The sequence below is a fragment of the Podarcis cretensis genome, assembly GCF_951804945.1.
Source record: "Podarcis cretensis genome assembly, chromosome: 11".
Lineage (NCBI taxonomy): Eukaryota > Metazoa > Chordata > Lepidosauria > Squamata > Lacertidae > Podarcis > Podarcis cretensis.
In genome coordinates this window covers 33,847,424-33,864,388 of record NC_137180.1, presented here as the reverse complement: position 1 = coordinate 33,864,388, position 16,965 = coordinate 33,847,424, and the positions used below count along the sequence as shown (strand labels likewise).

General features: G+C 42.6%; 1 protein-coding gene across 3 annotated transcripts in view; it reads left to right on the top strand.

Moving 5' to 3' along the window:
* Positions 1–16,965, top strand: part of VCAN (versican) — a 133,370-nt gene that overhangs the window by 11,730 nt on the left and 104,675 nt on the right. For all 3 annotated transcript variants that reach the window (XM_079995252.1, XM_079995254.1, XM_079995253.1), the window contains exon 2: positions 5,582–5,648. In XM_079995252.1, coding sequence (XP_079851378.1) covers positions 5,588–5,648 — 61 coding nt within the window. In that variant the 5' untranslated portion in view covers positions 5,582–5,587. The remainder of the gene's footprint in view (positions 1–5,581; positions 5,649–16,965) is intronic.

Here is a 16,965-nt window from a genome sequence, read left to right as displayed (position 1 = left end):
GAATGAATGTAGTTATTTGAAGTAGATTCAGCAAATCTAGCAGTAGAGGTTGTTTCCTGTTGTACTTTTTCTACAATCTTGTTGCGGTACTTCAGTTCACATAAAATACTTGGGGTAGGATTTATCCATTAATTAAACCAGAAGGAACAACATCTGCATGTCTATTTTGGGGAGGATTAGATTAGAATCTCTGCAAATTTTGTGTCTGAAAAAAGGAATAAGACTCTTCTAAGTGAATAGAGATCCCCAGGGCTCTTTCACAGCAGCAACAGCAGATGAACAGGAAGAGACAAGCCTCTGATAGACTCTGCGGCCCAAGGAGCAAGGGTTTATTACATCTTTGATCACAACAAGAAGACTTTGAAAAATGGAGGAAGGAGCAGGGGACAGGCAAAACTTCCTTCCATCAAGGAATAAACAGTTCTGACAAGCAACATAAGGATGGGGAAAGTCACAGCTCTTAACAGACTCTATTCCTGTTCATTTTTCATTGCAAGTGCTCCAAGCTCAGACATGTTTCCATCCAAGAAGCATCTCCTTGAATCTCTTTTTTTCTCAGATTATTTGTGCACACACTGGCTTGATAAGAGATTGAAATTGCAGCATGCTCTCTCAGAGCTATGCAGATGGTTGCTCATCTACTCATTGGAGGCTGCCTCACACATTACTCTTCCAACTTGTAGACCCCCCAAAGTGTGCATTCATAATGAGCCGTAGCCACATGACATGAAAAGCCATAGTTTATGGCTTACCATGATCGAGCAACATGCTAGCGCATGCTGCTCAGCCACTCCTGCTTTAAGCTTTGTTCTTGGCTTACTGCTTTCATTTTGTGGGAAACCATGAGACCATTTCACATGCAACACTAAGGCAAGTCTTGTGGCTTGTTTCTTGCAGCTGTAGACAGGGCAGAGTGAAAGGAGGGTGATTGAAGAATGTGCATAAGCATGCTGCTCATTCACAGTTTGTTGCTGTGACATGCAAACCATGGCTTACAGTGACATTCAACGTGTGAATGTCAGCATGAGTGATCCTCAGCATGAGAGCCAAGAGAATCAAATGGATCATACCCGTCCTTTCCTCTTGTTCAGTGAAAGACATAATCAACTAAGGCAGCCTCAGTCCTTAACCCTGACCGGAAGGTGGCTTGAAATGGGTTTAAATCAGGTCTCGGGGCCAAACACAGTTCTGTCTGGCCCTAAGGACTCTCCACAAACTTCTCCACTTACTGGAGATGCTTGAATGCTTCTGTCCACTGGTGCATGTTCCCTGAAGATTGACCATAGAAGTGCTGCCTTGGGAACATCTGCTGCCTGAAGAAGCAGCCTCACCCTGCCTAATGGGTGGACAGGCCCTGTATCTGTCTATCAAAATTAGGTCACTTTAAAAAGGTTTCACATGCATTCTGTGTGTTCAGGGTCCATCCAACTCCACTGGCAGGACAATATGTTGAAGAGGGGTGAGAGAATGCAGCATGTTGTTGCCTCATTCTGGTTGGGTTGCTTCCAAATGACCTAGAAATAAGCTGGGTCAGCCGCAGCCTATTCACCTGAATAGGAGGGAAGTACCCCAGGAGTATTCTTTTTTTAATATGCCTTCTCACTGAATGTATTGTGCTGCTACTGAAATCGGCTGGCTAATATTACACAGGATTAATAAAAATTCACCCTCTGAGGTTAGATTCCCAAGTCATTCTGAACATTTGAAGTTTTCTTACTATCTGCTAATGAACTGGAGTGGTGGTTTGACTATTTTTTTTTTTTTTAAACCCACCCATATTAAAAATGTATAGCTATGCCCTGTGATTTTTATTCACATTATCTTAAAAATGATGCTGACTTTACCTAAGGCTTTGGCTTTCTTCAAGCTGGAACACGTAATAAATGTGTTAAGGGTGAGAGCGACCGTGTGAAAACAGGAAATTGTATCCTTTAAAAGCAAGATGAGAGAAAGACTCCTGAGTGAAAACTGGGGTTGAAATACAGACTGCCATTTAGGCATCTTCTCTTCCAGCTTCAACAAGAGCCCACCATTTTGTCCAAAGGGCTTACGGGCACCTGGTTAAAAAGTAGACTCAAATACAGTGGTACCTCGGGTTAAGTACTTAATTCGTTCCGGAGGTCCGTTCTTAACCTGAAACTGTTCTTAACCTGATGTACCACTTCAGCTAATGGGGCCTCCTGCTGCCACTGCGCTGCCGGAGCACGATTTCTGTTCTCATCCTGAAGCAAAGTTCTTAACCCAAGGTACTATTTCTGGGTTAGCAGAGTCTGTAACCTGAAGCGTATGTAACCTGAAGCATATGTAACCTGAGGTACCACTGTATGGTGCATTTGTTCTCCCAGTATATGGCTAGGAATATAATTAAAAAACCAGTTACTTTGGGTGCTACTGCAATGAAAGGCAATGCGTTATATCCAATTAGAGTAGTAACTGAGGATACAGGTTGATCAACTGCAACCATAGTTTTTGCAGAGATCGTGCCCCAGGCTTTTCACCTTGGTTTCCATATGAAGAAGATTATTTCTGCCAGCTGCTATAGAGGGTTGTTTCACAGTTCCACAGTTTCAACATTAACCCCTTGTACTGCATACCCTCCAAGTGTTCTGATCTCTGAAGGATTGTCCTGGAATTGCAAAAGACATCCTGGCTTCTGATTTGATCCCAGAATGTCCCTATTTTCCCTCCTGGTGCTGCTGCCACTGAGCTCAAGGAGGAGGAGGAGATGATGGAGCTTGTCCCAAGCAGTGGTTGCAGTGGCTACAAAGGAGCATCCGTGGCCTCTCCATGGCTGCCACTGCCGGCCTCCTCTCTTGGGCAGTTCGTAGCAGCTGCTGGAGGTGGGCAAAGAGGAGGAGAGGCTGCCACCATCAAGACCTAGCTTTGTGTGACTTGCCGGCTCTGAGGGGCAGGCAGAGGGCAAGGTTGCCCTGGGTGGGAAGAAAGGGGGAGCAGAGCAGAGCAGAGCAGAGCAGAGCAGAAGGAGTTCTGATGCTTTTTTAAAAATGCTTTGTTTATCTGTGCCCAGTCTTGCCCCTTTCTAAAATTTATTTATTAGTGTGTGTTTTTCTTTTTGTAAATCTATCAAATAATGGAGGTGGTGGGCCTGTGTGCTGTGTCCCATTGGTTTGGTGGTGCTAGCAATCACCCTTCTTCTGATAGGAAATGTTCTGCGGGGAGTGGGGACGAAAAATTGGGGTTGGGGAGTGAGAAATGTCCCATTTTCATCTGAGAAATGTTGGAGGGTATGGTACTGGTACTGATCCACCAAAGGGAGGATTTGTTGTTAGACACCCCTGTTTGGGGGAATGCCTGTGTATAAGCATGGGTCAAGGATCAAAATAGGGGTGGGGGCTGGTGTTGATGTAAATAACTCTGGCATGCAACACTGAATGCCATGCTGTCTCTTGCAGTCAATTTTATTTGTTGTCTTGGTGTTAGCTCTGGTGGCAAGGAATTCTTACAGCATTAGAACAAAAAAAGTCTTTGTCCTTTTCATCCCTGCCAGAGACAACCAATGATGTGAAGTGGGGACAGAGAAGAGGTAAAGGAAATTTGGAAAGAAACATGAACTTGGTACATCTTCAGCAGCAACTTAGTACTCTGAGTTATATGCATTTTTTGTTCTGAGATTAACATTTGGGCTCCATTTACTATGGACCAGAGATTTATGCCTCCCAAGCCCTAACTCCTGGTTTTCCAGTCTCTGTCCATACCCATTAAAAACTGCAGAACAGTATACATAGCTACTTCTCTCCAACATGAAACTTGCCCTTGTGGATTACCGTAGCAAAAGAAAAGAAAGAAAAAAAGGAATAGCCCATTCCCCCATATAGATCTAACACCCCAAAACTTAAAAGAGTGATCAAAGTGTCATGTTTTGGCAAAGCCATACAGAATTTAGGGAGACACACATCAAGACTTGTTCCCACAGGGAGGAATTGCATTTGGATTGACTCGCAGGAGAGTGAAGATAGCAGGAAGGGCAGCTAATTGGCTCAACTATCGAAATTCCAGTGTCAGAAAAATTATTAATTAGGAGAAATTTAGTTGTGTACCACCAGGTCCTTTGTTTTAGGAATCCCTTGGGTTTGCAGGCCTCCCTTAACTCAAACTAACTACCACTGCATTACTAATACTACGTGACAGTGATGAATGTAGGTGATTTGTTTCCTGCAGTTCTGATCATGTTATACTGGAAATCTAAGCTCAGCAGTGAATGTGAAGGAAATGTTTTCTGGAAACACCATCGTGCTCTTCCTCTGCTTCATTGTTGTTGCTAAACTCCAAGAGAAAGAGAGAGAAAGAAACTGATCGTCTTAACTAATTCCTTTCTCATTATATTCCTTATCATGTTTTCCCTGTCCTTTTCTCTGCCTCTCCTGATCTGGCCATCTAAATTGGGCTGAAGGGGAGGAACCTGTACATCTCCAGATTTGGTTGGACTTATAAAGTCTTGTCAGCCCCACGCAGCATGGCAAGTGGTCCAGGATGATGGGAGCATCTAGTGGGCTACAGCAGCATCTAGTAGGCTACAGCTTCTCCACCTCTGATGTACATAAACCAACAAAGCTGGTTTCAGAATGTGACTATGGTCTGGCTGTTGTTGTTGTTGTTGTTGTGTTTTTAGGTATCAGGCTTCTCTCATTTTCTCTGTAGTATAGAAATTTCAAAATAAAGTATGCTCTTTTTGTGGAGTAAGGGAAAAAAAGGAAGTGGTGAGATGGGAAAAAGAAAGTGTTTAGGCAAGGTCCAGAAGAAGGGCAAGTAGCAGGGAATCCTCAGTAGTGGACTAAGCACAAAACTATATTTAGGCACAGTTTATAAGGTGCTTTGTTGGTGGAGTATGAGTTTCCACTGCTAAGTACTATTTGAAGGGAGAACCTTCGCCTTTATTGGAGGGTGTCAGAAGGTATTGGACACACCATACATTGAAAGCACACGGCTTCCCCCAGAGAATTCTGGGAACTGTAGTTTGTTAAGAGCACTGAGAAGTGCAGCTCTGTGAAGCATAACCTACAGCTCCCAGGATTCTCTGGGGGAAGCCGTGTGCTATATAAGTGATTTAAATGTATAGCATGAAAGAAAGAACTAGTCTGGGTTTCACCACCCTTGACACATGGTGACTTAGAGCACCTGAAGCAAAAAATGGCAGAGGGCTGTCCCCCAATTAAAGGATATTAATTAATCACAACTAATCAATCTCAATAATATGACTTACCGTAACTGATTAATAAATGAAACTGTCAATTATTCCATATATATTGAAGCACCATTCAACTTTTTTGTTTAGGTTATACACACATTAGCCATAGCAGGCATAATGAGAGAAGAGAGATTCCTCGTATGTGGTTATGGGGAAACACCTATGTTAATGGCGCTTGTCACTTACAGTCTGTGTGACTAGGATGGAAAGGCACCACTGGATAGAACCACTTGTCTAAAGAGCTAGAATAAAGACAACGAAATAGCCTGTAATTTGATAAATATATATAATTACCAGATCAAGTATTTACTTAGAAGCATTTATAAGACCACAGCAGAGTACATTTAATTTATTTTGTGTTTTCATTTTTTGTAGGTCAAGATGTTAAAAAATCTCTTATGGGTGTGTTGGACCTTAGCCATAACAGGTGCACTTCACAAAGGTAAGGACATTGTGGACCAGGAATATTTGCTGAAGTTGGCTTCTGTGAGAATTGGAGACGTTGTCCTGATGTTTTTTGGCAGTGGGAATATGGCAATTATTCTGAAGCAATTAGTCTGACCTCCATAACTTTAATGTGTATTTGTGTGTGCAGTTCCTTTGCCCTGATGGCTCCTAGTTACACAGAAATGAAGGAAAATCTCTGTATATTTATTTATTTAGGATTGCCACTTCTTCCCCACTGCTTGACAATGAAAATAACTAAGAAGTAAAAGCTTGTGCCGTTATCAACCTACGATGTTGGGGGAAAGAAGCATCTCAGCACCATGCAAGAGCTAGCAAAGGTTCAAGAGTTCCTGTTGGAAACAGAGATGACAGTGCTCTTCTCAGATTATATTCCCAGGGGGAATCAGCCAGTGAGAGAGCACTCTGTTCCTCATGTAACTGCTAGTTAATATTCTGAATGGAAGCTGAATAAAGTCCCAAGTTAATCCCTAGTTTCTCAAGGTAGGACTGGGAGACAATCCTGCAGCAAACCTTGGAGGCCCAGTGCCAGTCAGTACCAAGCTAGAAGGACCAATGGGTCTGTTTCCTATGTTCCTATGTTGTTCTTCAGTGGTAGAGTACATGCTTTGCATGTAGATGTTCCTAAATTCCTCCAAGTAGGGCTAGGAAGGACTATTTTCTGAAACCTTGTGAAGTTGTTGTCAGTCACTGTAGACCAGCAGCAGACAACACGGTGCCCTCAGAATGTTGTTGGACTCTAACCTCCACCAGCTCCATCCAGAATGGCCACTGGTTCCTGTTAGCTAGGGATGATGGGAGTTGTAGTCCCAAAACATCTGGAGGGCTGTTTGCCTATGCCTGGCCTATAGAGGGGGTGCTAGCTTACTTTAGTTGTTTGTCAATTATTTAGCTACCCACTGCTGCTGTGCCTATAAGAACAGCTTGTTGTGCAGCCATTGTGAAATGAGACAATGGTTATCTTTATTATATGCCAACTTTTGCACGTCACACACATCAACCAGGCCTGTTATCTTCTGGTCCGTTGGCAAACTTAATACAGTGGTACCTCAGGTTAAATACTTAATTCTTTCCGGAGGTCCGTACTTAACCTGAAACTGTTCTTAACCTGAAGCACCACTTTAGCTAATGGGGCCTCCTGCTGCTGCCGTGCCGCTGGAGCACGATTTCTGTTCTCATCCTGAAGCAAAGTACTTAACCCGAGGTAATATTTCTGGGTTAGTGGAGTCTGTAACCTGAAGCGTATGTAACCTGAGGTACCACTGTACTGCATTAATAGTTGATTGTAGCTAAACCAGAACACCTAGATTTACAGTACAAAGCGTTTCCCACTGGGTTCCAACAGGACAATACCTGGTAAATAAGCATAGGATTCCAGCCTAATCTCAGACTGGATTATGGTGACTTCAGATGTTACAATATTGCTGTATGGAAAGAAGTACAACTTGTGATCTCACACATGCACATTGCTACATGATTATTCACATGTGACCATCTACACAGAGATTGCATGGTGATTCCCACACAGAAGTGTTTTCTATGTAAAGAACGCTGTACCTTACGTTGCTTCAGTTGGTTCAACTGGTTTGTGGATTAACTATTGGCAGACTTTTATGGGCTATATGTTCCACTGAGGTGGAGATTTCCATCATGATCTGCCCTGTCTGTTGCTAAGGTGGTACCTTTAATAGCAAGCTAAATGTATGTGTGACGTGAATGGAGGCATAATTTAAATATTTGCAACTGGGTGTAATCCCCTAACAGGAAAAAGAATGTATAAAATCAAAATTAATTGACCTGCCTTACACTTTCATATTTTTCCATATTAAAACCCAGTTTTTCTTAAAGCCTCCCTGCCACATTTCCCCTGAAATGTGCAAATACCATTTACCATTTCAATTACGACAACAAAAATACATTTATATTGAAAATAATAAGGCTCTTTGTAGGACGACTGCTGTTGTAATTTTATCAATGGTTTTCATCACTGGCCTGGTTTCCACACCATGATAAACAATTAAGCAATTGCATCTTTAATCAGGGTTTCTTGTGAATGGGTCATGTCCTGGGACATACCGCTCAAAAGTCCCCTCTTCACTTTGCTCACAGGTCATGCTGGGAGCAACAAACCGCAAGCCTTGGCTTGCCTTGTCATTCAAACCCAGACTAATGGTTTGTTTCTTTCCAAACAAAGCACTAGTGGTAGCCAGGGTTTGTTCTTGGCCTGCTGCTTGTGGTTCATTTGGGGGAAACTAAGCACAAGCCTGGGCTTGGATGCCAAGCATTGTGGTTTGTTGCTCCCAGTGCAGCACGTCCAGGAGTGGTGGAAGAGCAAACAGAGGGACTTTTGAGCAGCATGTACTAGAACACTGCTCATTTGCATTCAACCATAGTTAAGCATTTGTGATGGCTGCTTTAATTTCTTTTTGGGAGCAACTGGCAAGCGAGGCAGCGGTGCCACATTATCTGTTTGAGAGCCTCATTTCAGAGGCTCAAAATTGCTGAGTTTTGCCTCAAAACTTTCATATGGGGGAGGAAAGATTATCCAGATATAGCCTCTTCCTACACCTCTCCCTTTCCCTCTCATGGCATCATCACAGAATCACAGAATTGTGGAGTTGGAAGGGTCATAACCACAACATATCAATACTGTGCCTAGAAGCTGCCTCAACACTCCATGATTTCTCCATTTCATCTAAGGCAGCAGCTAACGTATGCCTCTTACACCTCACCTAATTTAAAGGGAATGCTGTTATTTTCCCCTTTTCTGTTGTCCCCTTTTCTGCTCCCCTTCAATTTCTACCCCACTCCACCTTCCACAGTCCCCCCTCCCCCGACCCTTTCCTTTGCTTTGATTCCCACCATCAGGTAAGGTTGATTTGAGCGAAGTAGTACACGTGGCAGCAAGTCGCTGAATGCAACCTTGGCTTCCCTTTGTTGCAGATTGCATATACTCATTCCCAACTTGTTCCTTTTGTAAATCTTCACCTGCTCGCTTTCCCCTGGCGCAGTGGTGCCATTTTGTGGTTTGCCTCAGGTGTCAGAATGTCTTGGGCCGGCCCTGGTCAAGAGATTTGTAGATGCCTCAGGGGTGGAATGGCTATTGCCTTTAGCTCTATGGTATTTGTTTCGAAAGGGCCAGTGAGTATTAACAAGAAGCATGTATTGATGTGTTTGTGGGTGTTTCATGCTACTACATTCAGATGCATGTGCCCTCTTAAATATTATTGCTGCAGATGGAATGTACATTTGCCTAATTTCACATGATTTACAGCCGGAGCCTGAACAGTAACTGATCCTTCACCATGCCTGGTTTACATCCTCCCTCTCTTTACTGTACAAACTCAGACCACAAGCCATCTGGCAGAACAGAAAGGTTTTTGTTAGAATTCAATTTATTACCTTCATTGTCAAAGCCTCATGCACGTTTCTGCTGGTAGACCTGGATATTTCTGCAGATCTGCTCTCGCAATCTATATACGTTGACCAGGTGATCCTAAGGGCTGATTTACATCTGATGAAAGTCCTGCACAGAAGGCACTTCCATGTTGGTAATAGCTGGTGACCCCATTATGTGTGCCTAAGGGGTGTGTGTGTGTTGGACAGGGGAAGAAGAGGTTCACACAGTAGTTAAGGGGCTGTTCTTTGCTATATATTCAAAACTGAATTGCAAAAATTGAGGGAAGCGTGCGTTTCAAAAACATTTGTTGTAGATACTATAGAATAGAATAGCCTCTTCTGTAGAAAACCTGTATGTAGTCTGAAACTATAAGTTGGTTGGACTTTCTGTTGCCCTTTCCAAATGTTGTCCTGGTCATCCATATGTAAATCATCACCGTTGATGATTGCATGCATATGTATTGTATGATGTGAACTGTCACCTGGAAGCCAAGATTGCTTTCAGCGACTTCCTGCTTCATTTACTACTTCGCTCAAGGAACCTGTATTTCTTCACCCAAAGTGCAACTGATTTATGGAATTTCGTTTCAAAATATGGGGCAATGAAGACTAGTTTAAATGACTTTAAACACTACTATGTAAACTCACCCAAGATATACCTCTCAATGGTTTATTAGACGTGATTAGGAATGCTTGGGGAATTTGTGAATTCTGATATAAAGTGGCCTGAATCTCATCTGCTGGGCTAATGTGCTCATTGAAACATAGATAGCCTTCAGAGCTTACACTTATCTGAATTTTGTGATAGTGCTTAGAGTGTATTTGGACCACAAAGCACTGATGAATAGTTCTCAAACATGATAATCTACATACAAGTATAGTGCCTTCCATGTACTCCCTTTTGGGAGTTATGGGGCTGTTCAAGAGACATGGGCGGATCTTTGGGTTGCAAGCTGGCATCGCAATATCCTGGAATAATTAATTTGTGGAAGGTTTTTCTCTAAGGTTTTTCTATTTTGGCTATAGAATAACAAGCACATATGGATCTGTGCCTTCATAGCTGATCATGGGACTGGGCGTTGCTCAGATTAAAGATTTATATTTATTATAGTTAACAATATGGTCACAAATTCTACACCTATTTATCCAGAGATAAAAACCAACATATAGTTAGCAGAGTAAAAACTTAAACACATTGCAGGATCTACCAAAATAGACCAGAGGCAATTGTATCTCATCCAGCAGAGCTTTACTGCTACTGAAGGCAAATAAGCAAAATGGTCACAAATCCAATACATACAGTGGTACTTCGGGTTACATACACTTCAGGTTACATACGCTTCAGGTTACAGACTCCACTAACCCAGAAATAGTGCTTCAGGTTAAGAACTTTGCTTCAGGATGAGAACAGAAATCGTGCTCCGGCGGCACGGCGGCAGCAGGAGGCCCCATTAGCTAAAGTGGTGCTTCAGGTTAAGAACAGTTTCAGGTTAAGAATGGACCTCTGGAACTAATTAAGTACTTAACCCGAGGTACCACTGTACAGGATTGGCACTGCCCACAAGAAATCCAGTTGCAGCAGACTTAACTTAAACGTACAATAACTTATAATAAGACTAAAACCTTAACACTGAGATACATGCTTCAGAGACAAAGTTCTGCAGAGATGAAGGGTGTTGGTATTATGGTCATAGCAAAAGTCTTTGTTGCCTCTCAAGTGCTGAGCATCTTAAAAAAAAATAAGACCATTTTTTGCAATGGAAAACAAGATGAGGTTTAACAGCACAGATTTTTAATTCAGAGGTCTGAGTCCTTTGAATAAGGGAAGGCTATGATTCTGATTGAGGTCAAAAAGGAGAAGAGATTTTATTCAGTGTAGAGGGAAAAAATGTGACTGTGAGCTCCAGGAGGTGGGATACAGAATTTATAGCTTCTCTGGGATCCCTGCCTATAACTACCTCCCTTTAAATTAATTAAACAGCTCAACAGTTCTTATAACTGCCTAGCAACTGAATGCATTAGCTCTCTGGGTGGAAGACTATTACCACATGTTCAAGAGGTGATTGTTTTGCAATATGTTTTGTGCACATTAACCAAAGAGTGGGATCCTCAGGCTCCCTCAGTGATGGGACGGAATTCATAGATAAAGACAGAGGGGGTTGGTGTAGAACCTTATATTTGCCAGGCTATACAACACAGACCCTCTAAGTGTCCCTTTTTTCCAGGGATGTCCCTGATTTCGAGAGGCCATCCTGGTTTCTGATTTGATCCCAGAATGTTTCACTTTTCCTTAGGATGTCCTTATTTTCATCTGGAGGGTATGGAGTTATCCAACCCCCAAGCTGTCTGAAGGCAATCCTGTATAGGGAAGCTTGTTTAACGTTTTATTATGTTTTTATATATGTTGGAAGCTGCAAAGAATGGCTGGGGCAACCCAGTAAGATGTGTGGGGGTATAAATAGTAAAATTATCATTATGGAATGTGATGTCCCTATTTTCATCAGAGAAATGTCGGAGGGTATGACAACAGTGCTAGTTTGGTAAGAGTGCTGTTCGGAGCCCCCTTTTCCTCTCACAGAGCTACAATTCACAAAGTGGTTTAATGATCAACCCTTTTCTTTTAATCAAGAAACTCTAAGCATTGCACTTCTATGAGATGAGTAGGGATCTCCTAACAACTCTCAGCACCTCAACAAACTACAGTTCCCATGATTTTTTTGGGGGGTGTGTGTGTGAAGCCATGACTGTTTAAAGTGCTTTAAATGTATGGCGCTGATGGGGCTCAAGGCTGCTCCATCTCTGGCTGACAGCCCTTCTGATTTCGGAGACTGCTGTAATTGGTTTACATTTAAAAATGTATACATTCAGAAACAACATTCAATAAAATTTTCCAGAAACTAAACAAAAACAAAACACAATGTTGTATGAGAAATAAAACTGAGTAAGAGTACTTAACCAAAAATAAAAAGTAACAGTCCAGGATAGCTTGTGTAAGCATATATGAGTTTAATAGCTCAGTTAGTAGAGCATAAGACTTAATCCTGGAGTTGTTGGTTTGGGCAAAAGATTCCTGAATTTCAGGAAATGGTTGACCCTTGTGGTCCCTTCCAACTCTATCATGTAAAGGTCTTTACTGTCTGCCTCATGAATTACCTTGGAGGGTACATTCCAGAAGGTAGGTGTTATCACCAAGAGGACTTGCTTCCTTATTGTCACTAACTGACATTCTGCTAGTGGTGGAACAACAAGCAGGGTCCTCTTGGAAGATCATAATGATTTGCTTGGTCCGTACCAGGAGAGGCAGTCTATAAAATACCCTAGTCCCTAATCTGCAAATGGAATGCCCTCCCACCTCAATGTCAATAGTATCTCTGATTATTTTATTTTGTATCAGTAGGCAGAACAAACATAATCCACACTACTATGTGTTGTGTCTAGCTGCCTGCTCTTGCCAGAAGGCTGAAGATATGGGCCCATATTTCAAAAAAGTGAATTTTTGCTATAAGGTACACTGTGTCTTATGATTTTCTGCTCTCCTCTAGGAGTTTCTGCTTTGCTCTCTTCCCTTTTTGTTGTTGCTGCATTTATTTATGATATAATACTTATGCAGCCTGAGCCTAGCCATGTTGGGGGGCTCAGGAGGAACATCTGGGGTGCAGGGCGGGGGAAGAGTGTGTTGCTGCTACCACCACCCTGCCCATCAGCTTCTGCCTTAGGGCGCCCCCTTGTTTCTTCTATTCACAACCCCACACCCGCCAATAGCCCCGATTTTTCTGATACATCACTGATTGACAGAAGCTGCCCTGGCTCCTTATGTCAATCATCTTATTTGAATAACCCTACATTTCACTATTCTGAGAGGTTTGTTTTATACACCTCTGTCAAGTCCTGCTGTCCTTACCTCTAATCTAAGTAGCCCATAACATTGTAACTTTTCCTCTTAGAGGAGCTGCTCCTCAGTATCTTCAAGTGGTCCAGACGCCAGTGAATTAGGTCTACTTGCAAAGAACTGTTCTCCTAAGACACTTTTACAGGGACAAGTTTTTGGAGGTTCCCAGCCTCTGTCTCCAGGGCAGTGATTTTCAGCAGCATAAAACCGTTGATTTACTACCTGACAGAACAATTCTCTTAGGTTTCCTTGCAGGCATGCTCTGAGCTGGGGTCTCAGCAGTTGTTGGCCAGCTTTCCAAGCTTACCTCCCAGCAGCTGTCTGGTGGGTTTTTCTTCCTGAGCCTCTAGCACATTTTTTTTTTAATGTTCTCCCACTTGGCTCAGTAGTGCTTCCAGCATGATGATAAATGCTGCAGAACTGTGAAGCTGTGGCCTGCTTGCACTTATCTAGCTTTCAGAAAGTAGCTGTTATGTCTCAGCCTCTGCTGAAACAGCAGCCCTCACTTCCTCATGCGTTGTGATTTAGATTCTTGACTCTGCAGACTTTGGTCGCCTCTCCTTGACTCTGCTCGCCCTGCTAGGGAAAGCTTCCCCCCCATAGAAATCTTTTTGATGTCGCCCTGATCTTGCTCAGATAGACATTCATTGCCTGGCAAGATGCAGACTTACATCTGAGTGAAAATATCTATACAGTGGTACCTCAGGTTACAGATGCTTCAGGTTACAGACGCTTCAGGTTACAGACTCCGCTAACCCAGAAAAAGTACCTCGGGTTAAGAACTTTGCTTCAGGATGAGAACAGAAATCGTGTGGCATCGGCGCGGCGGCAGCGGGAGGCCCCATTAGCTAAAGTGGTACCTCAGGTTAAGAACAGTTTCAGGTTAAGAACGGACCTCCGGAACAAATTAAGTTCTTAATGCGAGGTACAGTGGTGCCTCGCAAGACGAAAAGAATCCGTTCCGCGAGTCTCTTCGTCTAGCGGTTTTTTCGTCTTGCGAAGCAAGCCCATTGACGGCTTAGCGGATTAGCGCTATTAGTGGTTTAGCGGCTTTTAGTGGCTTTTAGCGGCTTATCGGCTTATCGGATACGCGGATAAGCGGCTTAGCGGCTTAGAAAAAGGGGGGGGGAACCCGCAGGAACTCGCAAGACATTTTCGTCTTGCGAAGCAAGCCCATAGGAAATTCGTTTTGCGAAGCACCTCCAAAACGGAAAACTCTTTCGTCTAGCGAGTTTTCCGTCTTGCGAGGCATTCGTCTTGCAGGGCACCACTGTACCACTGTACACCGGGCTGGCCAGAGGCAGCCCCCAATTTGAAGCATTGCCCAGTCTGTCGGGTTTAAAGATTTAAAAACATTCAAAAGAAAGAGCAGGCACTTTGGAGTTGCCCATCAGCTGTTAGCATCTGACCAGCAGAATGAGTAGGCATGCAGGTCACCTGGTTAGTCTTCCTCACTATGGTGAGATGTATTATATTTCTATTTTAATTATGGTAATTATATCTAAATTTGCATCTGTGCAGGACATATAAATATGTACACGAAACTATTATGCAAATCTGTGTCCTCATTTGGTGGCGATGCATAAATGACCACCCTAGTGTACACTGCATTATTACATATCTTTCGACACTGCTGTGTTTTGTGAGAGTGAGCACATGTCCTTGCAAAGCCTTTACCCATTTTTGGGCATGTGAACTATCACTTAGTATTTCCATTCCTTTCTTTCTTCCTCTGAAAGGTTAAGCAGGATTTCTGATGTGCTGGTGAAAACTAATTTGGCCAATTTCATGCTATTTGGTTAAGGTTTTCTTATTCATCTCTAGACTTACTTTAAATGTGTATAAGTGACCTTAACAAATATTTGCACAAAATATAAACATGCATCATTATTTCCGGCACCCCATTTCTCAGGAGAGGTGGCAGTGCCAAGCTGAACATATGGTTTAGGCAAATTTATTTTGCTTTGAAACATCCTATCTCTAGAAGTCTCTGCCAATTAAAATGGATACTTCAGCAGAAAGGGCAATAAATCATTCCTGAATTGGGAGCATGGACTGCTACAGGAGCAAAAACATCACAACTCCATTATCCCCCCTTCCCCAATTCTTCCCAGTTACAGGTTTGAGTTGATTAATCTGAAAGCTAGACCAGAAAGAACTCCCAGGGAAAGCTACCTTGGGCTGCCTATTATGGAATAGTTGAATATATATATATGGCTACATTGTCATTTTTTGTTCTGTATTGAACAGAAGGCTTGTTCATCATGCATTGTGGATGGCTCTACTATTGGGTACTATGAGCTTGTTGCTTCACATAACTGATTCTGTGTATCATGAAAGAGCAACTGATGGTTATTGAATTTGTTATAGTTGTGTTTTCATAGAGCCGTAGAATTGTAGCGTTGAGAGGGGGACCCCCAAGGCTCATCTGGTCTAACCCCCTGCAATGCAGGAATTACAAATAAAAAGTCCATGACCGATGGCCACCCAACCTCTGCTTAAAAACCTCCAATGAAGGAGACTCCAACACCTCCCTAGGGAGTTCGTTCCTCTGTCAAATAGGTCTTGCTGTCAGCAAGTTCTCCCTGACGTTTAGTGGGAATCTCCTTTCTTGTCACTTGAAGCCATACAAGCCATACCGTACAGAGCAGGAGAAAATAAGTTTGCTCCATTTACCATGTGACAGCCCTTCAGATATTTGAAGATGGGTGCATGCAGTGCTTTGTTCTGGGGTACTCAAGAGTATGCAGTACCGACCCCCCCCAAAAAAATATTAAAAGTGTGGCACGTACTGTAACAACTTCATGGTGAATACCAGTTCCCTTTTCCCCTAAAAATAAATAAAGCATTGGAAGTACACATGCACATTCAATGGCTAATGGCATCCATGTCACTCAGAAGGTTGCAGCCGCAGAGATAAGAAAAGAAGAGTTGTTCCGTTGTCTGGAGAGGTCATTTCCTGGTTCGCGTGGAGAAGCCGTTTTCAACAAAGCCCAGCAAGGGAAACACGCCACTGTATTGAGGCAGCACTGGGTGTAGAAGTTTTGTGCCTCTAACAAATTTGCACCCGGGGCAACAGCCCACGCTATGCCACTGATTCCAGCACCTTGTTCTCACAGAGGCCAACCAGTTGAATATGGAAAATGAATGCAACAATACTCTCCCCAATTGGGATTCCCAACAGCTTGTGATTCCCATCATGGCTCTTAGCCCTGTGTGCTTTGTTTTCTTTATTCTCGTTTGTGTATCTTAGTATGCAATATCTTCTCAACCTACTCTGTATTTCTCAGCGTACACATAAAATGAACATTTATAAAACATCCCTGGCTATTACTACATGCAAGTAAATGCTGTTTCCTAAACAGCTAAATAACTTACAGGTGTCGGAAGTGCTCATTTCTTGCTTTGCACCGTTGGTGGCCAGCACTAGTTCACAGATATTACGTTTCTCAATTGTTTTGAATTAATACATTAATTCATTTTGAATGGGCTTTTAAGGAAGGAAGGACGAAGTTCGCTTTTGTATCCAGGGCTGTCAAGTCGCATTGAATAACTTAATGAGGGATTAAGGGTTGGCATTCAGTGTTAGCAAATGTAAAGTTTCGTCTCCAGACATGCTGCAGGCAGGTTAGATGAACAGTAGCCAGCATTACCTTTAAGGATATTCTTTTGTTGTATGGAAACATTTTGCAGTAAAGTGTTTGCAGCTGGAGATGTATAAAACCATTGTAAAAGTCCTTTAATCAAGCAGGGACTATCCACGTGCTTTCACTTCCTCTTTGGGCCCTTCTCCCATAAAATGCCGTGGGATGTTTTATTTCAGTGGTATGTTAAGCCCCTAGATTGGAAAGGCAATAATTAAAAGGCAATGATTTGTTGCCTGGAGTGTTTTTTTCTGGAAATAATGGGAATGTGGCTGTTTCCTCTAGATAAATGTTAAAAATAAACCAACACTTGCTTAGAATTACTAGATTATGTATTCTTTTAAAATTTTACTTACTGAGTC